Raw genomic sequence first — 24,068 nt, 5'->3', positions numbered from 1 at the left:
ATTTGGTCATAAAGGGTTTATTCACTCTAATAATTTTTGAAATTAATAGCTTTGGAGTTCTCTTGTTCCACAAGCCTGCAATAATTGTTCCAACATTATTCTAAGTTCCAAGCAGTATTTTAGGTAGCTTTTGATAATTAAGTATTCCTTGTATGTGCTCGGAAGTTCTATTTTTTAAAACATTTTTAATCATTGTCTTTATATATTTTAACGATATTAGTAAAACAGTTGAAAGACAATAGTTAACTTTTTTCCTCTTTTAGAGACAGACAGACAGATAGATAGATAGATCCCCTTGTGGAAGCTTAATGTAAAATGTGTAGGGGACAGGGGTTATTAATATTTTAGAATAAAATTGTATTCTGCACCTCTTTGTTCTGGTTGGTGCAGCCCTTTTTTCATTCTTGAGATTTTTCTTGGCATAGAGATATAACACCACTTGATAAATAACATCTCACTGAGCCTCTGTTAAAAGTAGGGGGGTTTTTCCCCTCTCCAGGCAGTTGACAGGGAGAGTCACTCTGGATACTGCTGGCAAGCCAGTGGCGCAGGGGTCATCTGGATAGTGTTTAATAAACTGCCTGGTGAAATGGCAAGGGATATCAGCGGAAGTTTGCAACCAGACCTCTGTTTAATGAAAAGGAGCAGATATAGATGCTAGCCTCCAGAGGGGACTTGGAGTTCCCCCAGAATTACAGCTCCTTCCAGACTACTGAGATCAGTCCCCCTGGAGAAAATGGCTGCTTTGAGTGTGGATTCTGTGGTGTTGTATCCTACTGAGGTACCCTGTCGTCCCAGACTCCACCTCCAAATTTCCAGGTGTTTCCCAACCTGGATTTGGCAGACCAGTGTGTTTGTGTGGGGGGCTTCTCCCCCCCAAAACTTCTCTGCCTGTTTTCCTGCCTTCCGGTGTGTTGCCAGGTGAGACAAAAATCCTCTCTTTAGCGCACACATTAGTTGGCTTGTCATAAGTTTCGTTTCAGCACTAGGATGTGTAAAATGAGAGCATGGGTGCTGTTTTGGCTGTGCATTTTGAAGTGGGGTTATTTTCATGTCGCTATTTTAGTCACAGGATGCGTAAGACTGATACAAAGAAAATCTGCAGGAACGATTATTCAACTAGTAATTCCAGAGGGGCAGCTCTGCATTAGGGGGAAGGAAGCTGGCATGATACAGCCCTCTCATCAGATCTCAGAAGCTAAGCAGGGTCAGCCCTGGTTAGTACTTGCACAAGAAACCACCAAGGAAGAATGTGGGAGGAGGCGATGGCAAACCACCTCTGCTTCTCACTTGCCTTGAAAGCCCCTTGCTGGAGTCACCATAAGAGGGACCTTGTGGGAAGCTTAAAGACTAGCAAAGGTGGGTAGAGGGCCTGGCAGAGGATCAGTTTTGTATGGAGAAGATCCCCAGACAGTTCAGTCCCCGGCATCTGCAGTTAAGAGGTAGCAGGTAGAAAGATGTCCACCTGAGATCCTGGAAAGCCACAGCCTCTAAGAACAGACCATACAGACTTGCTAGATGAAAGGTCTAATTCAGTAGGAGGCAGCTTCGTGTGAAATTCAGCATTTATTCCAGTGTATTCAGCCTTCCGAGGTCAGTAAAATGAGTACCCAGCTTGCTGGGGGGGAAGGGGAAGTGTAGCTGACTGGGGAAGGTAATGGCAAACCACCCTGTAAAAGTCTGCCAAGAAAACGTCATGATGTGACGTCACCCCATGGGTCAGTAATGACCCAGTGCTTGCACAGAGGACTACCTTTACCTTTTTATTCCAGTTTTTGAGGACTAGACCCCCTCATCAGATGCAAGGGTAGACCCTCACCAGGCTATTGAGTTTTGCTAGGATACCCATCAATGGCATTGAGTGTCAAGTTGTCAAGCTGGCTATATCAACCGAAGACTCTGGTGTGGAAAGCTTCGCATACTGACTCCTATATACCCAGCTGCTGTTAAAGGCCAGGTTTCCACTAGCCAATCAGCAGCCTTAAGGGCAGAAGCATGGCACACATTCCATTTCAGTACTGCACAGTTCTCAGACTATTTTTAAAGCCTATTTGGTTTCTTTTCCAGTGTGGGTACCTTTTTGCAAGAAGAACTGTTGGGTGGGAGAGGAGCAGACAGGCTCTTCAACCTTTTTCCACCCTACCCTTTTCCTGTCAGAAAGTTAGCACCATCACCCCTACTTAATTCTCCCCCCTGCAAAGGGAAGCAAGCCAAACTGCAGTACCCGTAGAACATCTCCCTGCTTTGTGAAATGTGCAAAGGTGGATGGGCTCCATCATGGAAGCCATGGCTCTCTGTTTGCAAGACCTGAGCAAGGTTGTTATCGATAGGATGTTTTGGAGATCATTAATTCATAGGATTGCCATAAATCAGAGGAGATTTCATGGCACCTAACACAGGCACACACACACACACACACACAATAAAGTGAAGCTTGCTACGGTCTTGCCTTTAGCCTTCGAAGCCAGACAGCAGCACAAAATGGTTCAACAGGACAGATCCTGTGCAATACCTCCGACCAGATGGGTCACAGAGCAATAACAACTGTGCTGCAGGTCCCTTTGCGGCAGCCATTTTTTGACTGTGTTTCAGAAGAACTGCTGTTAGTCTGCATCCACAGAGGACAAGGGTGACGTGCCAAGATGAACAGTAGGACAATCAGGCAAGATTACTCGGCAGTGGAGGGAATCTTCCATACCTCTGCCCATGGGATTGATTCTTCCTCAGGACAACACAGCATATATTTTCCATCTCTCACTTTCTTGCTCTGCTGTCTATGGTTCTAGCCTTGACACCAGTGAAATTATAACTGCGCCCGCGCTTCCTATCACATGAACTTGATGTCACAAAACTTCCTGTCATGTGTTTACTGGATCTGGGATGGCTGAAGACCATTGCCATGGACCTTGCTGTTCGGGTTTTAGCTTCTGTAATGTTGCAGGTGAAAATAAGGACACCCTTGTGTGCTAACACCTCTGTCTCAACACAGAGGATCACTGCCAGAGTGTGTGCGCACAAGACCTGGCTATCGTACAGTGTGGAAGATTCTTCTACATCTACACTGTCTGCGTGGTCTCCTGTCCCACAATGGTTTCTGAACCAGGGTTTATTAGCGGGACTTTTTTGGTAGCAGGAACTCCTTTGCATAGGACCCAGGTATCACTCCCCCATAGGGTTGCCAGTCTCCAGGTGGGGCAGGGGATCCCCTGTCTTGGAGGCCCTCCCCCCACTTCAGGGTCATCAGGAAGCAGGGAGGGGGATGTCTGCTGGGCATTCCATTATTCCCTAAGGAAAATTATTCCCAGAGGTTATAATGGAGAATTGATCTGTGGGTATCTGGGGTTCTAGATGAGTTCTTTTTTGAGGTAGAGGCACCACATTTTCAGCATAGCATCTGGTACCTCTCCTCAAAACACCATGTTTCAAAAAGATTGGACCAGGGGGTCCAATTCTATGAGCCCAAAACGAAGGTGCCCATAGCCTTCATTATTTCCAATGGAGGGAAGGCATTTAAAATGTATGCGGTCCCTTTAAATGTGATGGCCAGAAGTTCCTTTGGCATTCAATTATGCTTGTCACAACCTTGCTCTTGGCTTCACCCCCAATGTCTCCTGGCTGCACCCCCAAAGTCCCCAGATGTTTCTTGAATTGGAGCTGGCAACCCTACTCCCCCAACTTCTGCTGCGCATCTGCCATTCCTTTCAAGGGGTCTCACACACGAGCCCTGTGGAATGAATGGAAGCTGCACAGCAAAGAAACCTGTGAGTGGCACCCTGATGGAAAGAAGTGCCACTGAGATGCCTTCAGGCACAGTCAAAAGCAAAACTGTATTTTAAAATTCTTCTCCATCATTTTCCTCTTCGCAGGAGTCCATCCCAACTTCCTCATAGTCCTTCTCCAGTGCAGCTAAATCTTCTCGGGCTTCGGAAAACTCTCCTTCCTCCATGCCTTCGCCAACATACCAGTGGACGAAAGCCCGCTTGGCATACATCAGGTCAAACTTGTGGTCCAGCCGGGCCCAAGCCTCGGCGATCGCTGTGGTGTTGCTGAGCATGCAAACAGCTCTCTGCACTTGGGCCAGGTCACCCCCGGGGACTGCGGTGGGAGGCTGATAGTTGATGCCAACCTAGAAATGCCAAGGAGAATGGAGCTTAAACAAATGGAAGAACGTGAGATGAAGAAAAAGTTTCATATGTGGCAGAGGAATGCAGGAGGTAGCTCATAGCTGATCTCATCAAAAGATACAAGACATTTGTCTTTTTAATTGCTCTAACTCTGGGGTCCCTAACATGGTGCCAGGGTGCCCGTTAAATCTTTTCTGGCACCCCACAAAGTGTTTTTAGAAAGTGGGTGGTACCAACTAGGGCTTTTGCCCTGCAGGGTTTCTGACTGGCTACTGGATGTCTGATTGGTTGTGCAGATTAAAATAATATTGTTTTGGTGGCAGCAGTGGTGGCTTTACTTTCTCTCGCTCCTTGTTCTCATATTTTTTTAAAATTACAACCATTGTACCTTGTACTTTGGGCTTCCCTTGTATTTAAGTGTGTGTTGCTGCAGCAGCCATTTTGTAGCTGGTCCTGCTTCCCACAGTGGCCATTTTGTGGTTACACCCACTGCCCTGTGTTAGAATTCCAATGATGAGACAAAGAAAAAAAACCCTAAAATATAGCTATGCATTCAAAAGCAGGGCTGGATCTACATATTTTTGAGTGGGGGCAAAACCAAAAAATGCTGCCCCCATTCAAAAAAGGAGGAGCCTGGGGAGATCGGATCCCCCCCCCCCCCATTTAAAGACCCCACCAGGTCTTTAAGCACACCCTCTGCCCCGCTAGATCCGGCCCTGTTCAAAAGTGCTAAAATATCATTTAAAAACCACAATCCAGTTCTGCATATGAATACTTAATCCTAGTATACAGACAAATGTTCAAAGGGTGGTGAACTAACATAGTGCTGATTATGTTCTGTTTGTACCTAAGCTTTCTGTTGCAACTTTGAGCACTACGGATTGGGCCTAATTAGGTAAATATTGCACCATTTAGGGTTCCCCGCCCCCCGGTTAGCTACTACATATCTTTTGTCTTAAATTTAGGAGACTTCTTAATTTGCAGTTGTTTCGTCATATGCTGTATTTTAGATCCATGGGCATATGAAATATTGTACATCCTGATGAGTCGCCCTTGTTACATCTCAAGAACATTTATCACCACTTACTCCACAGGTGAACATCTCAGTGTAAATAAAGTAGCTATCCCAGTTCCATGTATTTCAAAACATTTACATTTTTAAAAATCGTTATTGCTTAACAGACATATAGATAATTATTTTTCTCCTTCCCTGCCCCTTTAATTTTAGGCCCATTCTGGTACGATGAGTTTTATGTATATTTTTGTTAAATTTATGGAGTACTCAGTTTGAATATTACCACTGAGGAAGGCATTTAACCGAAACACGTTTGGTATTGGTTCTTGCATATTGTACCTTTTAAACTGTATATATATATGATCAGACATTTTTTTTTTAATATTAGGATTAGGTACTAATATGAAGAACCACAGGATTGTGGTTTTAAATGATATTTTAGCACTTTTGAATGTATAATTAAATTAGGTATGATATTTTGTACATTAGCACTACATGCATGGCTGTATATTAGTTTCTTTGTCTCAACCTTTTGGGTTACCTTTCTCATGTAGGGTTGTGCTTTTCTCCCCTTTTTTGGGTAGCACCAGAATTCCAAAGATGAACAGAGGCTCAAAAAAAGTTTGGGATCCCTGCTGAAACCACCTTGCTGGCTTCAAGTATTGTTTGAATAGATTTTAAAACTAAATCATTCTGGATTTCCTGTCCAGGTCTGCAAGTGAATCACACACTTACCTGGCTGTCAGTCTGAATGGACAAAGTGGGACTTAACGCTGTTTAAGTACTATTAGGATCAACCTCTCTTTTTAGTAGCAGTAATAAACAGGAGCCAGTATAGTTCCTGTACAGATTCTTGCATGTTTCTTTGAGAGTAAGAAGCACCCGTGAAGAAGACGACGACCTTGGATTTATATTCCACCCTCCACCCTGAATCAGCGTCTCAGAGCGGCTCACAATCTCCTTTATCTTCCTCCCCCACAACAAACACCATGTGAGGTGGGTGGGGTGAGAGGGCTCTCACAGCAGCTGCCCTTTCAAAGACAACTCCTGCGATAGCTATGGCTGACCCAAGGCCATTCCAGCACGTTCAAGTGGAGGAGTGGGGAATCAAACCCGGTTCTCCCAGATAAGAATCTGTGCTCTTAACCACTACACCAAACTGGCTCTCTTAATGGCACTTGCTTCTGGATAAATGAGGAAACAGGATGCATAAGTGAATCCTCTTGGAGGAGGGGTGGCATTCCTCCAAATATTCCTTTCCCTAGAAGAGGTGGGCAAATTAAAAAATTACCGAAACAGCAAACAGATCTGCAGAGCTCAGAGCCTCCCAACTCATTACTCTGAAGGATTCACAAATCCTTGTTGCTAGTCCCAGACCTGTTGCTTGCGTTAAATTACTGAGTGACTGATTTCAACTTCCCTTCTTCACTAATTATTGGAAATAAAATAAGAACAAGAGTTCTGCACTCTTATTTTACAGTTTCATTTTGGACGTGGCCACAAGCTTTGCAGAGGGAGTAGTTCCGCCTCCCCCACCCCCAAGTATGTATGGTGCCCTTCCCTGATTCTTTGCATTTGTTGCCCCCACCTAGGGTCACCACCAGCTGGGCTGCCAGTGCTGAAGGAAAACATTCTGTACTTTCAGTACAGAAAGTACTGAAAGTACAATCATAGAGTTGGAAGGGACCTCCAGAGTCATCTAGTTCAACCCCCTGCACAATGCAAGAAACTCACAAATATCCCCACACACCCCTAGTGACTCCTGCTCATGCCCCAAAAATGGCAGAAAAATTCCAGGGTCCCTGGCCAAAAAATTGCTTCTTGCTTCGTGTCCCCAAAGTGGCTATCAGCATTTCCCTAGGCATGTACGGGGCCACGAAAACAGACTGTATTTTCCAGTATATTCCATACTTCCAGAGAGGTAACTGAGTTAGTCTGTTGCAGCAAACTTCTTTTAAAAGTCTAGTTGCACCTTACAGATGAACAAAAAGGCATTAACCATTGCTCACTGTGTAATCCTGCCAAAAACAATGGAGTGGGTATCCCCTTAAATCCCACTGATTTCAATAAGACTTAACCATAATGTTAGATTTACTCACAACCATGTACAAGATGTTTTATCATGAGTAAATCCTATGCAGCTGAGGTCTGTATATATGAAATTATGCAATCATGTAGGCAACACCAGTTGTGCAGGCCTTTCCAATAAAATGAATACCCCAAAATGGGGATAGAACATTCAGACATTTCCTCCATCTGCATAGGATTTGTTCACGAAAATGCAGCTCCAATTTCACTGAAGTTTAGGGCAGCTTCGTTACAACAAAATGTTGCTGTGTTGTACCTTCTAAACCAGGGGTGGCCAGACTTGTTTAACGTAACAGCCACATAGAATAAGCATCAGATGTTTGAGAGCTGGAAGGGAAGGAAGGAGTGGAAAGAAAGCAACTTGAACTTCTCCAAGCTGTCCAACAGGGCAATAGAGGCTTCAAGAGCCACACAATATGTGTGAAAGAGCCACATGTGGTTCCCGAGCCAGTTTGGCCACCCCTGTTGTAAACTAAAAGCCCTATAAAGGAAAACCAAAACATGTCCCTCCTCACCTTGAATCCAGTTGGGCACCAGTCCACAAATTGGATAGACCTCTTGGTCTTGATGGCAGCAATGGCCACATTAACGTCTTTGGGCACGACATCCCCACGGTACAGCATGCAGCAGGCCATGTACTTCCCATGGCGGGGGTCACATTTCACCATCTGGTTGTTGGGCTCAAAGCAAGCGCTGGTGATTTCTGCCACAGAGAGCTGCTCATGGTAGGCCCTCTCGGAGGAGATGATAGGAGCGTAGGTCACCAACGGGAAGTGGATGCGAGGGTAAGGCACCAGGTTGGTCTGGAACTCGGTCAGGTCCACGTTGAGGGCACCGTCGAAGCGCAGGGAAGCTGTGATGGAGGAGACGATCTGGCTGATGAGACGGTTCAGGTTGGTGTAGGTGGGGCGCTCAATATCCAGGTTGCGACGGCAGATGTCGTAGATGGCCTCGTTGTCCACCATGAAGGCACAGTCGGAATGCTCCAGGGTGGTGTGGGTGGTCAGGATGGAGTTGTAGGGCTCCACCACGGCAGTGGAAACCTGCGGGGCTGGATAGATGGCAAACTCCAGCTTGGACTTCTTGCCATAGTCCACCGACAGGCGTTCCATTAGCAAGGAGGTGAATCCAGAGCCTGTGCCCCCACCAAAGCTGTGGAAAATCAGGAATCCTTGTAGACCACAGCAGGAATCAGTCTGAAAAGAAAATCACAATTATATGTAATCTGTTCAGAACTCCTTTGACCACATTCCAATTTTTGCCATATTGGGATATTGTTTCTTCAGTTCAAGCCAAGTGTGTTCAGTTGGTTAGAATTCCAACATTTATCTTTTTTGCATTTGTTCAATGTAGGGTTGCCAGGTCTCCTTTTTGTCACAGAGTGGGAATTTGGGAGGCATTCTGGGGTGGGCAGGACATCATCTCATCATCAACATTGGAGGGAATGCTCTGGTTTTTTGGGCAGAACTCTTTTTTTTTTACTTCAAAACCATAGAGTTTGCCCAAAAAACAGAGTGTCACCATGCAATGTCTGCAGCATGATGACATCACATTGCATTGGGGACATTGCATGATGATATAAATATCTGAGGCAGAGTTTCTCCCAACAGCCAATTGGCCGGTGGCGGGCCAAAGCCCCCCAAAGTAGGGAAACCTGGGGGTTGGCAACTCAAGTTGAATGCCATTTTCACCTCCTTTCAGGTGCTGCTTCAGGACCATCTCTTTTTTCTTTTAACCCCTCTCCTCTTGTTGTTTACATTGGGGTCCCCAATCCCAGGGTCATAGACCTGTCTGTGGCCTGTTAGCAACCGGGCTGCAGAGCAAAGCAGAGGCGCCGCACCACCCCTTTTGCCCACCCAGGACCCAGTAAGATGAAGGAGGCAGCACAGCCTCAGAGCGAGACGGAGCAGCCCTGCCACCCCTTTCACCCAGCTGATCGGCAGGGGTCTTTAAATGCAAGGGGGAGGCAGATTGGCTGCTTCTGCCACCTGGCCGCCTAGTGGGGAGGTGTCAGAAACAGCCTCACCCTCCCCATTTAAAGCCCCAGCACCCCCACCCACTGGTCCGTGGAAAAATTGTCTTTCACGAAACCGTTCCCTGGTGCCAAAAAGATTGGGAGCCACTGGTCTACATGATCCAACCACTCAGGTGTCACACAGCACCCATGTTGATATCACAACACCCATGAAACAATGCATTGCCCCAGGTTGTAAGGGTGTTAAGGAGCAAGTGTTCAGGGAAACTTTAGCTTTAACTCAGGTCAGTGTACTGCGCATACACACTGGAGCATCCATAAGCTTTTAAAAAGACAGTCATGTACTCATGTTGTACTCCGCATGTTCAGTTCAACACCAAAGCTTAACCAATCAGTGTGTGTCAGCAATAATTAATTAGTGCCTTATTTGGAAATGTTTCTATCTAAGAGATATGATTGGGTAATCAAACATGAGAATGTAATAGTATATAAGCTTTGGTGTCTGAGCTCTATGGAGTTATTTGGGCAGAGCCTCAGTGAACTCACACATGTATGTAAAACTATGTAATAATCTGAAATTGCAGCTTGCCGTTGATAATAAACTGCCTAACCTACGCTTTTCCAAGGTGTTACCGGGATTTTTAGTAACCAATCATGCCAAATACTAATTTCTGAGACAACTGGAAGCATAGCAAATCATTTTGCTACTGTTTTCAGCTCCTTTCCCATCGCTGAAAGCAGAGAGGTTCTCAGAACAAATGAAAATGTTTTTATAAAAATCTCCCTTCCTAGGTCAGGGGTGTCAAACATGCAGCACGGGGGCCAAATCAGGGCTCCAAAGGGTTCCTATCAAGCCCCCGAGCAACTGGCTGTCATCTGCTTCCTTCTCCCTCTTTCTTGCTTCCTTCTGCATAACAGCTTGCTTTGTAAGACTTGCTTAATTGCACAGACTACAGAGCATAACCTTTATTTTCTCCATTGGCTTAGGCTCCTCCCTTGGGGAGGAAGGATAGCTTGCTTTGTCAGCCTCTCTCCGTCGCAGAGCTACTGAGTCAAGCCTCTCTTCCTTCTATTGGCTGAGGCTCCTCCTCCCTTGGGGAAGGAAGGAAAGAGCCAGCGCTTCCTTTGCCCAGCTCCCTGAATCTCATGAGAGAGCTACAAAGAAAGCACCTTTAAGACCAATGAGTGCTAATGTTTTAAGCATGTTTAAAGTTTGTTTTTGGTTTTTTGGGGTGTTTTTTTTTTTAAAAAAAACTTTAATTGTGTATGTCTGTGTCCTTTATAAAGTTTATGTCTCTGCTACCAAATCGTAAATAGGTACACACATGGCCTGGCCCAACAAGGTCTCATTTATGTCAGATTCGGCCCTCATAACAAATGCGTTTGACACTCTTGCTCTAGGTCCAATGGGGCTAGCCAGTGTTTATGAATGGAATGGCTGATCTAGAATATCCAGGAAATGAAACCCAAATGAGACAAAATGTTGCACAAGCTTTTGAGTTCATTAGAACCATTCCTCCATTCCTTCATTAATAAATGAAGAAGGGAAAAAGCAAAATTCCCAGATCCGGAATATGCCCAGGAATGTTCTTTGACACAAAGGGTTTATGGGAAGTATGGGTCACCCATGACATTTTCACATTGACATATTATTTCTGTTAAAAGGTCTAGAATTTAGGATCTAGGGAGCAAAAGGTCACAGAACGTGGGCAGTTTTTAAAAAACAATTCCACATATGCTTAGGGGTCCCAAATCCCCCGCTAGGCCTGGAGACCCCCGATTTGGAGCCTCCTCCTCCCGCTGGCCATAAAAGGGAAAGCGGGGGGGGGAAGGGGGAGAACGGCAGCCCTTCCCACCCAGCCCCGATCGCAGCAGCCAGAGCTCTTCCGTTTTCTCAGGCTGCTTCCCGCCCCCAGTCAGCTGGCTGGTGAAGGGAGGGGAGCCCAGCCACGCCCCCAAAGGACCATGTGCCTTTGCACCTCCGGAGGTGAGTGAGTTCTGTCTCCTGCATCAGATTTCCCAGAAAGGGGGGGGGCGGGGTGGAGGGGGGTGGAGAGGGAAACGTCTTCTCATAGGGTATAATGGGGAATTGATCTGGAGGTTTCGGGGGCTCTGGGGGAGCCGTTTTTTGAGGTAGAGGCACCAAATTTTCAATATAGTATCTAGTGCCTCTCCCCAAAGTATCCCCCAAATTTCAAAACGATTGGACCAGGGGGTCCAATTCTATGAGCCCCAAAAGAAGGTGCCCTTATCCTTCATTATTTCCTATGGAAGGAAGACATTTAAAAAGGTGTGCTGTCCCTTTAAATGTGATGGCCAGAACTCTCTTGGAGTTCAATTATGCTTGTCACACTCTTGTTCCTGGCTCCGCCCCAATGTCTCCTGGCTCCACCCCCAAAGTCTCCTGGCTCCACCCCCAAAGTCCCCAGATATTTCTTGAATTGGACTTGGCAACCCTACATATGCTGGCCAAGCCATAAGGCAGCTGTTGTTTATCTAGTTGATTCCCTTCCCGCCTGCTGCTCTCCTATTAGAAAAAGTAATTTAGGAGAGAGATCAATGTAAACAGGGTTGTACTGGGTTACATATGGAAGGGTTGTTCTTCTGCAGACAAGATATATGGAAGTAGTTCCCTTTAAGGAGGACAGTATGCAGGGCTGGCCAATCAGGCAGTCCTAGGGAGCTGCCTAGGGCACAGCCCTGGGAGGGGTGCCAATTTGGCCCCTCCCCCGCCTCCTTGGTGAGTGAAATGGGCAAGTGTGGTATGGCTCCTGCACCTCAGAGCATAAGAACATAAAAGAAGCCATGTTGGATCAGGCCAGTGGCCCATCCAGTCCAACACCCTGTGTCACACAGTGGCCAAAAAACCCCTGTGCCATTAGGAGGTCCACCAGTGGGGCCAGGACACTAGAAGCCCTCCCACTGTCCCCCCCGCCCCCAAGCACCAAGAATACAGAGCTTCACTGCCCCAGACAGAGAGTTCCGATGATAAGCTGTGGCTAATAGCCACTGATGGACCTTTGCTCCATGCGCTTATCCATTCCCCTCTTGAAGATGTCTATGCTTGTAGCTGCCACCACCTCCTGTGGCAGTGAATTCCATGTGTTAATCACCCTTTGGGTGAAGAAGTACTTCTTTTTATCAATTCTAACCCGGCTGCTCAGCAATTTCATTGAATGTCCACAAGTTCTTGTATTGTGAGAAAGGGAGAAAAGTACCCTATTTGCTGGCGTATAAGACTACTTTTTTGCCCTGAAAAACATGCCTCCAAGTGGGGGGTCGTCTTATACGCCAGGTGCACTTCAGTTGGGATAGACATAGCTTCCCATAGTGGCCTTCCGATGCTCGCCCACCTCATTCTACATACTGTCCAGTATCGCCCAGTCGTCTTATACGCCGGCAAATACGGTACTTCTTTACCTTCTCCATCCCATGCATAATCTTGTGCACCTCTATCATATCACCCCTCAGTCAACATTTCTCCAAGCTAAAGAGCTGCCTGACCACCATCACTCAGCCTTTCCGATCTGTGCTTCTGGAAGCAAGGGTGGGGGAAGGGTGGGGCCTGAAGCCCTGAGGCCAGCCCCGACAATATGAAGAATGCTGGCCTAAACAATTAAATGGTATCCCTCAAACCCATCATGAACTAAACAACTGTGAGTGATGAGAATTTCCAGCAGTCCAGATTGCTGTCTTTTCCTGCTCCCAAACCTAATCTTTGTCACTCTTGATGGAATCATTTGTACTTACCAGTTTACGAATACGATCGAGGACCATGTCGATGCACTCCTTGCCGATCGTGTAGTGGCCACGAGCGTAGTTATTGGCCGCATCTTCCTTGCCAGCAATCAGCTGTTCGGGGTGAAAAAGGTGGCGGTAGGTGCCCGCCCTCACTTCATCTGGAAACAACAGGAAATGAACACCCTGATGAAGTTGGCGGGGGGTAATAATTTGAGTCACATGGAAGACACTATTTGACAGACAGCATCAGGGGTCTTTTTTCTGGGGTAACATGATGAAACAGAGTTCTAGAACTTCTTCATGGAAACAAAATTATCAAAAAATTTCTCCATTTCCCTCGTGAGAGTTCCTGCACCTCTTCCCGCCCCCCCCCCACCCCCCTAAAAAAAGCTCTGGGTAAAACCACAGCATGAAGGAAGGTAACATGATGCAGCCTGATCTTCTCAGATCTGGGAAGCTAACCAGGGTTGGTACTTGGAAGGGAGACCACCAAGGAAGACTTTGCAGAGGAAGGCAATAACAAACTACCTCTGCTTTTCACTCACCTTGAAAGACCCTTACTGGGGTCGCCATATGTCTGTGGTTGTGACTTGATGGTACTTTTTACCAGAGGTGGAATTCTAGCAGGAGCTCCTTTGCATATTAGGCCATACATCCCTGCTGTAGCCACTCCTCCAAGAGCTTACAAGTCTCTTTTTTGTAAGCTCTTAGAGGATTGGCCACATCATTGGGGTGTGACCTAGGACACAAAGGAGCTCCTGCTAGAATTCCACCCCTGCTTTTTACACACACACACACCATATGGGACTTGGTGTGATGTCTCCTATGAGACCATCTGTAGCGTGGGAGTTGCTGTCATATGTGGATGACACTTAGTTCTATATTTCATTAAGGAAGCTTTCGGAGCCACAGAGAAGAAATGTTATGGGCCACAGAGAAAGATGTCAGATGTTTGAGAGCCATAAGACATGAACATCAGATGTTCAAAGGAAGGAAGGAAATAGATGGGGGAGAGAAAGGTGTAAAGAAAGCAACTTTAAATGCTTTCTCCAAGCCTCCAGCTGGCTTGGCTTGGAGAAGTGATGTAAGAAGTTAAATGCCTTTTCCAAGTCAGCCAACAGCATAGTGGGGGCTTCACAATATGTGTGAAAGTGCCACAGTTTGGCCATGTCAAACTGTGAGAGTCAGTTTGGTGTAGTGGTTAAGTGCGCGGACTCTTTATCTGGGAGAACCAGGTTTGATTCCCCGCTCCTCCACTTGCACCTGCTGGAATGGCCTTGGGTCAGCCATGGCTTTCACAGGAGTTGTCTTTGAAAGGGCAGCTGCTGTAAAAAGCTCTCTCAGCTCCACCTGCCTCACAGGGTGTCTGTTGTGGGAGAGGGGAAGGTAAAGGAGATTGTGACCGCTCTGAGACCCTGAGATTCAGAGTATAGGGCGGGATATAAATCCAATATCATCATCATCATCATCTTCTTCTTCTTCTTCTTCATGCCTGTTCTCGTGGAAGCTGTATTGCTCTTTTAGTTGGGATGAGTTTGTTGCGTATCCCTTTAGAATTGTCTTTCTTGTTAGAAAGACTATTGCAACGGCAAAGAATGCTTTCCCTCAGCTACAGATAGCAAGGAGAAGGGAGGCAGGCATTCCACCAAGGATGGAAGGTATTAAAGGTTCAGCCATCTTGGCTGCCTTTATGTCTGTGCACTCCCCCCCCCCCCACTCACACCTAATATCCATGCAGTAGGCACCTTGGCATTTGCTTCTGTTCTCACTGACCTACTACAGTGGGTTCCAGGTCCACCATGACAGCCCGTGGCACACGTTTCCCCATGCACGTTTCACTGAAGAATGTAGTAAAAGAATCGTCGTCTGTAAACTTGTTGGGTTGGCTCTGAAATGTACCATCTGGCTGGATGCTGTGCTCCAAGCAGAAAAGCTCCCAGCATGCATTGCCAATCTGAACTCCAGCTTGTCCGACATGGACAGAGATGCATTCACGCTGTGGAGGGGGAACAGAGAAAGGTCAAAAAGGAGCAACAAACATTACTGCCATTTGTTCGTCCATCCCGGCGTTCTTTGGATGCATAATCCTGGGTGGAATATCACTAGCAAGAAATCTGAAAGACAGGTTTGGCTGTTCTTTTGCAGTACCAGATCCAGGACTAGAGATGAACATTTCCAGACTATCAGGAAATCCTTGCCTGCTGAGAAACCATGTGAGCTGCAAATAGGGTTGGCAGGTCCAATTCAAGAAATATCTGGGGACTTTGGGAATGGAGCTAGGAGACTTTGGGGGTGGAGCCAGGAGCAAAGGTGTGACAAGCAAACTCCAAAGGGAGTTCTGGCCATCACATTTAAAGGAACTGCACACCTTTTAAATGCCTTCCCTTCACTTTTGGGGCTCATAGAATTAGACCCCCTGGTCCAATCTTTTTGAAACTTGGGTGGTATTTTGAGGAGAGGTACCAGATGCTATGATGAAATTTTGGTGCCTCTACCTCAAAAGACAGCAGCCCAGAGCCCCAGACACCCACAGATCAATTCTCCGTTATGTCCTACTATGTCTCTCCATAGGGAATAATGGAGTGCCCAGCAGACATTTCCCTCCCCTCCCCCGCTTTCTGATGACCCTGAAGCGGCAGGGGGGGGAGGGCTTACCATCTGGGCAGGGAAGTGTGAATTTTCAAAGGTCCCACCAGCTGTGATGCCATTGCCTTCCACGAGACTCAGAGCCTTAAGGCCCCTGTTTCCCCTGTTGCATCATTGGTGGGCTTTTGGGGTGGGGGTGGGGTTGTAAAAAAACCCTCAGTATTTGCTAAAATGCTATACCATATACCAATGTTTAAAACTCCTCAAAATGCACTCTGGTGTGGCAGGGAAAATGCAGGAGTAAAGGTGACTGATGGAGGAAAGTGAACAGAAAGGAAGAAGAGATTGGATTTATATACCCCACCCTTCACCACTCAAAGGAGTCTCAGAGTGGCTTACAATCTCCTTTCCCTTCCCCTCCCCACAACAGACACCCTGTGAGGTAGGTGGAGCCTTCAAAGTAGCCATTTTCTCCAGGAGAGCTGATCTCTACCAGCTGGAGATAGTTGTAAAAGCAGGAGATCTCCAGGCCCCACCTGGAGGCTGACAACCCTAAAAGACAGCTGACAAGTAAAAGAGTCTGCTTCAAGCACAATAGTCAATATAATTCTAAAGTTTGCAAACTCGATCTATATTCTCTGAGTGTCTCCTTGCGGAAGGTGCATAGAGTTGGGCACAAAGTAGTCATGCCCTGCAATAGCTCTCTTGGGAAGGAGACTGTGCCAAGTGGTTTTATTTTTACTTCTGACTGGGACTTCACCCAGCTCAACAGAATTTCTCCACTGTGGTGTAACTCAAGAAGGCCAGAGGGCCTTTTCAGGTTGCAGGACTGACTACAGCCCTCCAAAAACATTTCTCTCTACCCCTCTGGCCTCGAAAGCAGCTTAGCTTCATGAATCGCAGGAGATGAATGGTCAACCTATTACAGCAGAATAATGTCAGAGTTCCACTTAAAGTTATGCTATTCACTCCTTTCTTTTGCCTTGTGAAATTTCTGATAAATAGGAGCCAGGGGCGTTAGTGAGAGGGACACAACTTCATTGCCAGAGGTTTGTAATCAGATGACTCCCACTATGTCCTCATAGCAGCTTGCCAAGAAAAGGAACAGCAATAACAGTTCTTGCATAACATTGGCAACAACTGGAGGAATATGTCCTATCTTAAGTACATAAGAGAAGACATGTTGGATCAGGCCAATGGCCCATCCAGTCCAACACTCTGTGTCACACAGTGGCAAAAACCCCCCAAAACCCCACGTGCCATCAGGAAGTCCACCAGTGGGGCTAGAAGCCATTCCACTGTGCCCCCCGCCCAAGCACCAAGAATACAGAGCATCACTGCCCCAGACTGAGAGTTCCAACAATAGGCTGTGGCTAATAGCCACTGATGGACCTGTGTTCCATATGTTTATCCAATCCCCTAAAAACCAGTTTCTTTTTGCTGCATGGAAAAGGCAAAGCTAGTTGCATCCCCAGGGCAGATAGTGTGAAATGGAAGCCCCACAGAGAAGAGAAGAGTGAGAGCGGCAACTCTGCCTGGCCCAGGGCTTTTCTAAACACAGTCTCCAGAATCAAACCTGTGATCGCTTGAGGTCGCATCTGGATAGCATCGCACAATGCAAGCTCTGTCATAGAAAGTTTATCCACAGTACTTAGTCTTTAAAGTACAAGTCTCTTCCTTGTTTTGGGTTTGGTAAAGTACCAAGGTTACTCCTCTGGAATCTAGATAGCCATTTCCTGCACTCTTCAGTCTGCACAGCTGCACAAAACCAACGTTCTTCAACTTTTCCATTCTCCGGGACTAGGGCTGGCAGTTTCCCGCCAGGGGTGGAGTGCCCGTTTCCCACTTTTCTTTCCCTCTGCCTCCTCTGTAGCCAGTGGGAGAAAAATTATCTTAAAAGATGGCTGTTATACAAATGCATGAGGTTACTTCCAGAGAAACCCAAAAGTGATGTCGATCTCCTCTAGAAAAGACTGCAAAGTGTGACTTTACTGATCACTGGTACTATTTTTATAGGGTTGCCAGGTTCAACTCAGGAAATATCTGGGGATTTCTGAGGTGGAGCCAGAAAACTTTGAGGGTGGAGCCAGGAGCAAGGTTGTGACAAGCACCCTTGAACTCCAAAAGGAGTTTTGGCCAGGACATTTAAAGAGACCGCACTCCTTTTGAATATCTTCCCTGCACTGGAAATAATAAAGGATGGGGGCATCTTTTTTTGGAGCTCATAGAATTGGACTCTGTGGTCCAATATTTTTTTTCCCCTTTCAAATATATTTTATGGTCCAATCTTTTTAAAATTGGGGGAGGGAGGGTTTGAGGAGAGGCACCAAATGCTATGCTGAAAATTCGGTGCCTCTATCTCAAAAACAGCTGCCCCATGTCCCAGATACTCTCAGTCAAAAACAGCTGCCCCAAGCTCCAGATACTCACAGATTGACTCTCCCATATATCCTATGGGGGACAGTCTCAATGGGGTATAAAGGAGTGCCCAGCGGACGTTCAAAACCACCACCACCCCTGTTTTCTGATAACCCTGAAGCAGGGGGAAGGCCTCCAAACCAGGATCCCCTGTCCCAACTGGGGATGAGCAATTCTAGGAGGGAAGGGACCAATGCTTCCTCTAAGCTGTGGAATCTTGTGAGCAAAAATTCTACTTTGTGAGCTACTGGCATTAAAGTTGCAAGCTTCTGCATAAATTAGTTTGCTCTGGAACCATCGTTCCTGAGCGAAGACACAAATATGTGAGCCAGAGGTTAAAAAACTGTAAGCTCACTCACACTAACTCAGCTTAGAAGGAACACTGGCAGGAACCTCACTGGTATATAATACCATAGAGCCCACCCTCCAAATAAGCCATTTTCTGGTGCCCACTAGCATCATAACTAGGGTTGCCAAGTCCCCCATGGCCTCCGTAAGTGATGTCATCATGCTGGGGAAGTCATGCACCAGCCGCTCTGGGAGCTTCCGGGAAAACTCTATGGTTTTCCCAGATACTCTAGCAATTCTGGAGGAAAAACCTCTATAGAGTTTTCCTCCCAAATTGCTAGAGCATAGAGTTTCCCCAGAAGCTCCTAGAGCTTTTCCTCCCAAATTGCTAAACATAGAGTTTTCCCGGAAGCTCCTAGAGCGGCCAGCGCTCCAATTATGTTGGGAGGGGATTCCCCCCTGCCAGCCCACTGCAGGCCAGCGGGTTGGGGACCCCCAAAGCAGGAGAACCCCTGCCCCACTCGGGAGCTTGGCAGCCCTTACTGTAACATGTACAGAGAGTCTAGAAATCATTTGGTTCTTCAGCTCTCCACAGTAATAAATGATGGGATAGCTGGAGCTACTTTTATAACCCTGACACCACAATGCATAAAGTAGAAGTGGCTGCACACAGACTGACCTGTTGGGCTGGTACAGAGTACTTTAAAATAGATAGTAGGGTGCAATTAATTAATATTTCAGCAGGCTTTTTAATTCCATTGGTCTGATTTAAGTTTCTTTTTGTAATTTACACTGAGCCCTCCAAATGATAGAATTTTTTTTTTTAAATAAAGCCTAGTGAACATATAAAGCTGTCATATACAGAGTTAAGATCCCTGGTCTACCAAGGCCATTGTCTTCTCTGACTGGCAGCCAGTTTCCGGGATCTTTCACATCATTTGCTACCTGATCCTTTTAACTGAAGATCCTGGGGATTGAACCCTGAACCTTCTGCATGCAAAGCAGAAGCAGCTCCTTCTCCACAGGTAGTGTAGCTGCAATCTAAATTGGGCACCACATGTGCAGGAACTGAAGAAGACCACAGCTCACCTATGATTGTGTTTGATTAGGGTTGCCAGCCTGCAGGGTGGGGCCTGGAGATCTGCTTTTACAACCGATCTCCAGCTGGCAGAGAACACCCCTGGAGGAAATGGCTGCCTTGACGGGTGGACTCTCTGGAAGTGCACCATGCTGAGGACCCTCCCCTCCCCAAACCGCACCCTCTCCTGGATCCACTCCCAAAGTTTCCAAGTATTTTCCAGCACAAACCTGGCAACCCTATGTTTGATGCCAATGCATCAAACATCGTAATGTGCAAAGAGAGGGGACTCTAAGGCCGTTTTCGCACTAGCGTTTACTCCGGCGTAGCACCCCATTTACCTCCGGATCTTTTCCTGGTTTTCCCACCTGTTGCTCCGGCGCTGCGCTTTGCTCCGGCGCTTCAGGGGTTTCACACCGGAGTATGTTTTTCAGCATGCTGCCGGAGTTTTTGAAAACCTCCGGATCCACACCGGATCCACTCCGCGGACTTTGCAGTGGGAAATCCATCCACGCCGGATCGACTGCTGTGTGGGCGGCACCCTCTCCCTTTCCGTCCTCCCACCCCATCCACCCCCTTGGCCAATCATCAGCCTTTCGCGGCGCTTCCCCAAAGTGCCGGCACGGCCATTTTTTTTTTAAACTTCACAGTTTTGCGTAATAGCGATATTTCGAAATTAACAAATAGAAAAAAAAAAAAACCTCCTGGAATAGCCTCAATTGCCACTTCAATTGGTTTCGTTAGAATTTTTTTTTATTGACTTTAGTTGCGTTATTTCGCTGTTGCGTTATCTCGATAATGCGAAAACGACCATTGTTGGGGGGGGGGAATCTAGTGCCGGTGCGGGCCAAAGCGTTCATGTGTGTGTGTTTTAAAAAGGGAATGCCTCCCTCAGCTGTGCCACCAGGATTTCTGGACCTGCACAAAATCGCCATGTATAAAATGGGAAGTTGGAGTCCTGCATTCTTCTCCCTGGCTACATTCCGCTCGGTTAGAAAATAGACGCGAGCTCGCTCTTCACACGCGCCACAGAAGGGGAAGGAGAGAATGGGGCGGGGGGGGGAGCTCTGGCAGCAGGAATCAGTCAGGTCCCCGTTGCAAGCGCCAGCCGGGGAGGGGAAAGAGAGCGGAGGAAATTTGGGGGGGGAATCTAGTGCTTCAGAATTTGGGGGGGGGGGGAATCTAGTGCTAGGATTCTCCACTGTGAATGCTTCTGTTAATACATAAAGAGCTGTGGAGGATTCTACAGCTGCAGCCAATCCATAAGCAGCAGCAGCACACGTGATGCGGTTTGTCCACGAAAAGAAGGGGAGGGAACAGCTCGATGTTACGTTAGTACGTTAGTACGTCATAACGCAACCAGACTTGCGCTTTAAAAAAAAATGATTGACAGGGCATCAAACTCAAGTCGATGCCAGTGGGAAAACGATTTGAGCCGGGGCTTCAGGGAAGGCGACTCCGCAAAGAGTCACTAGTGGGAAAACGAGAAAAATGATCCGGACATAATTGCGCCGCGGAATAAGGGGAGCAAACGCTAAGTGCGAAAACGACCTAAGTTTACTTGTCCATAGGGCAATGGTTTTCAAAATGGCGGACGGATGAAATGTTATATGAGGCAAACAGGTTCCCAACAGGGAGTGAAGAAGCCTGCAGGGGTCCAGACTCAAGAGAGTTGCCCAAGAGAGGGGTCCAGACCCAAAAAAGGCTGTATCCACATATCACTGGGTATGGCACTATTGCCAGCCTTCAGTAATTATTGCAGCTGGATTTTCCAGTGTAGATTAAAACAGCCCAGATGTCAATCTCTGATGTAACTTGACAGTAGCCCCAGATCCTATGACATGTGCATGCCACTAGAAGCAAAATTTGCCTTCTTAGGGAATCATTTCAGAAACATTGTACTAGTATTTTGTCTTGAGTAGGTTAACTTCAGCTATTAAAGGCTTCTTTCTGCCCACTGCACACAGGTTGAACCATTCACAAGATCAGGGTGCATTTGGATATCAGCTGTAGCATGGCTGCATCATTGGACAGCAAAGAAGGCATTTGTGAAAATCCTGCTCCCTGTGGTATTCTCAGAAAAAGAGAATACCAAAAGATTGCTCCATGATTAGCAGACCTTTGTATCAGTATAATTTGATCTTCCTGCTGGAGGAATTTATTGTTTTATTTTGTTTTTTATAATATGTTAATTATTAACGGTGGAGAGGGCAGGGTATAAATTTAATAAAACCTAAAACGTAAACCTAATTGTGCTGTTGTACTTTTTTTAAAAAAATCTGTATAAATCTCAAGAACCTCCCTGGTTAGTTTACAGAAATATTTAATTATTTAACAATACCCTTAAAAGTGAGCCTTGAAGGGAATAACAAGGCTATCGCTAATAATAACAAATGCTTTGATAATATTCAGTAATGATTTCCCTAAGTTCTCACAATTATTGGTTTTTTTACAAAGTACACTAAAGACTATGATTGCCAGGTACCCCATGGGCACTGGCAGGTGATGGGGGTGAATTAATTTAAACTGATTAAGCAGTTTAAACAAATTTGAAGTGTTCCAACTTCCAGATGGATCCTGGAAATGTTCTAGAATTTCAGCTGATCTCCAGGTTCCAGAGATCAGCTCCTCTGGAGAAAATGGCAGCTTTGGAGGATAGACTCTACGGTATCACATCCCCTCTGAACTCCCTCCCCAGATACTCCCCCCAAGTCCCTAGGAATTTCAGAAGTAGGAGTTGACAACCCTAATTAAAAACTACTTCTGTAAAAGAACTCTCCGCATTTTTATTTTCAACAGGACTTGAAAATCTTTATCTATTTCTAGTGATTTGTAGCTCCTTCATGAAATTCCTGTCCTCAGTTTATTTTTTTTATTTTTGTTTAAATTTTTAAAAATTTTATTGTTATATATTCCAACACCACTCCACCTCTGTGAGAGTCCCAGGCCATAGATACATTATAATATTCCATAAATTTATAACTATTAACATTTCATCCAAATACAACTCCATCACTCTATTTAAACATCTTGTCCATTCATTTTCTTATTAACCAACCAATCGTCTTAAATTGTTTAAACTTTTCCAAATATATCACCATCTTCCTAAACCACCCCTCCTCCTGTTCCCTAACCTTTAATCCATTCATTCTTCGTATCTTCATCGTTAAATACTCCAAAATAATTATAGTATTCATTTTATCCCTCCAATGATTAATTGTCAATTCCTCAGCTTCTTTCCAATTCCTTGCTATCACTTGTCTATCACTTCTTTCCAATTCCTTGCTATCCTGTCCTCAGTTTAGCTCCTTTGGTCGAAGAGTTGTGGCCACTCAAACTGCATCAGGAATTGGTTTAAAATTTAAATGCATGCTATCAGGGCTCTCTGCTTCAAAGTCTGATTTTGCCAGAGGAAAGGGTTCAGAGTCAGAATATGGTTCCACAGGTAAGGAATTGTTCTTTGACCTGAGAAATTTAATTTGAAATTCCACCTCAGTCCTGGACTGTGACCCAGCAAATTACTGGTGGTGCAGTCCTAAACAGAACTACACCCTTCAAAGTCAATTGAGATCAATGGGTTTACAAAGGTAGAACTCTGTTTAGAACTGCATTGGATCACTCAGATTCATCTGTCAAACGGGCATATTACAAGCCTCGTTGCTCTGCTAGGGCAATAAACAAATGCAGTATTGTACCCCCCCTTCTCAAATAGATGGAGTAGTGTTGTACATCTCTCCATATATAAATATTTTATTTAAAAACTGTATTTAACACATTCATATGCCCACTTTTCTCCCGAGTTTCTGAGAACCCAAAACAGATAGAGCACGATGAATTTCCTAGGTTTTATTTTGGGATAGAAAGGATCAGCCCAGTCAGTTCCCCAAGTTTGCTATCATGGGGCTATCAGAAAAAAAGAAATAAATAAGTTGGAGGGGGGGAATGATTCCCTCTGCTACAATGACCACTCAGTTCTCACAACAGAGCCAGCGGCTGAGAAACAACCTCCCCACCCCTGTCTTTTTCTGTTTCCCATATTCCCACTACTTACCATAATGTTCTGACTGATTCTAACTTCCCCTTTTGGTCAGCAGTTCGGCAAAGGAGAGCTCTGTCTCGTCTCTGCTCTCTTTCCTCCAGTACAGCTTTGAGCTGTCATGCAAGAGCGCAGATCTGGGGCTGGTACCAAGCAGCTGCTAGTGCCCATCAGTGTCACAGAGCAGAGGAGGAAAGAGGTCATAATTACCACCCCAGACCCATTCACACCCCTGCCTGCTGACATCACGGGTAGCCCTTTGCAAGAATTTATCTCCACTGCATGTTAGGGTTGCCTGGTCCCCCTGGGCACTGACAGGATGTGGGGAGTAGGGTTGCCAGATCCAGGTTGAGAAATTCCTGGAGATCTGGAGGTGGAGCCTGGGGAGGACAGGGACCTCAGTGGGGTACAGTGCCAAATAATCCACCTTCCAAAATGTGCATTTTCTCCAAGGAAACTGACTTCTGTAGTCTGGTAAAAAGGTAGTTCCCTGTGCAAGCAAGCACCAGTCATTTCTGACTCTGGGGTGACGTCAAATCACGACATTTTCACTGCAGCCTTTTTTTAATGGGGTGGTTTGCCATTGCCTTCCCCAGTCATCTACGCTTTCCCCCCAGCAAGCTGGGTACTCATTTTACTGACCTCAGAAGGATGGAAGGCTGAGTCAACCTGGAGCCAGCTACCTGAACCCAGCTTCCGCCGGGATCAAACTCAGGTTG

The 24,068-nt window shown here is 46.1% G+C and overlaps 1 protein-coding gene across 1 annotated transcript; it reads right to left on the bottom strand.

Moving 5' to 3' along the window:
• Positions 1-3,780: 3,780 nt before the first annotated feature.
• LOC132576553 (tubulin alpha-8 chain) lies at positions 3,781-23,434 on the bottom strand. The gene is made up of 5 exons (XM_060245801.1): positions 23,365-23,434; positions 14,717-14,939; positions 12,953-13,101; positions 7,743-8,423; positions 3,781-4,126 (listed from the first exon to the last, which is right to left on the bottom strand). Exons 1-5 carry the CDS (start codon positions 23,365-23,367, stop codon positions 3,833-3,835), a joined length of 1,350 nt encoding a protein of 449 aa, XP_060101784.1. The 5' UTR covers positions 23,368-23,434; the 3' UTR covers positions 3,781-3,832.
• Between the last annotated feature and the right edge of the window lie 634 nt (positions 23,435-24,068).

This window comes from Heteronotia binoei, chromosome 8 (assembly GCF_032191835.1).
Source record: "Heteronotia binoei isolate CCM8104 ecotype False Entrance Well chromosome 8, APGP_CSIRO_Hbin_v1, whole genome shotgun sequence".
NCBI lineage: Eukaryota > Metazoa > Chordata > Lepidosauria > Squamata > Gekkonidae > Heteronotia > Heteronotia binoei.
This window is presented reverse-complemented; position numbering and strand designations above follow the sequence as displayed.

Coding starts and splice junctions, on each gene's coding strand:
- LOC132576553 (XM_060245801.1), bottom strand. Junction 13,102..14,716: donor CCTGGAACCCACTGTAGTAG/GTCAGTGAGAAC, acceptor TGTTGTTTCCAG/ATGAAGTGAGGGCGGGCACC. Junction 4,127..7,742: donor GGTGCCCAACTGGATTCAAG/GTGAGGAGGGAC, acceptor TGGCATTTCTAG/GTTGGCATCAACTATCAGCC.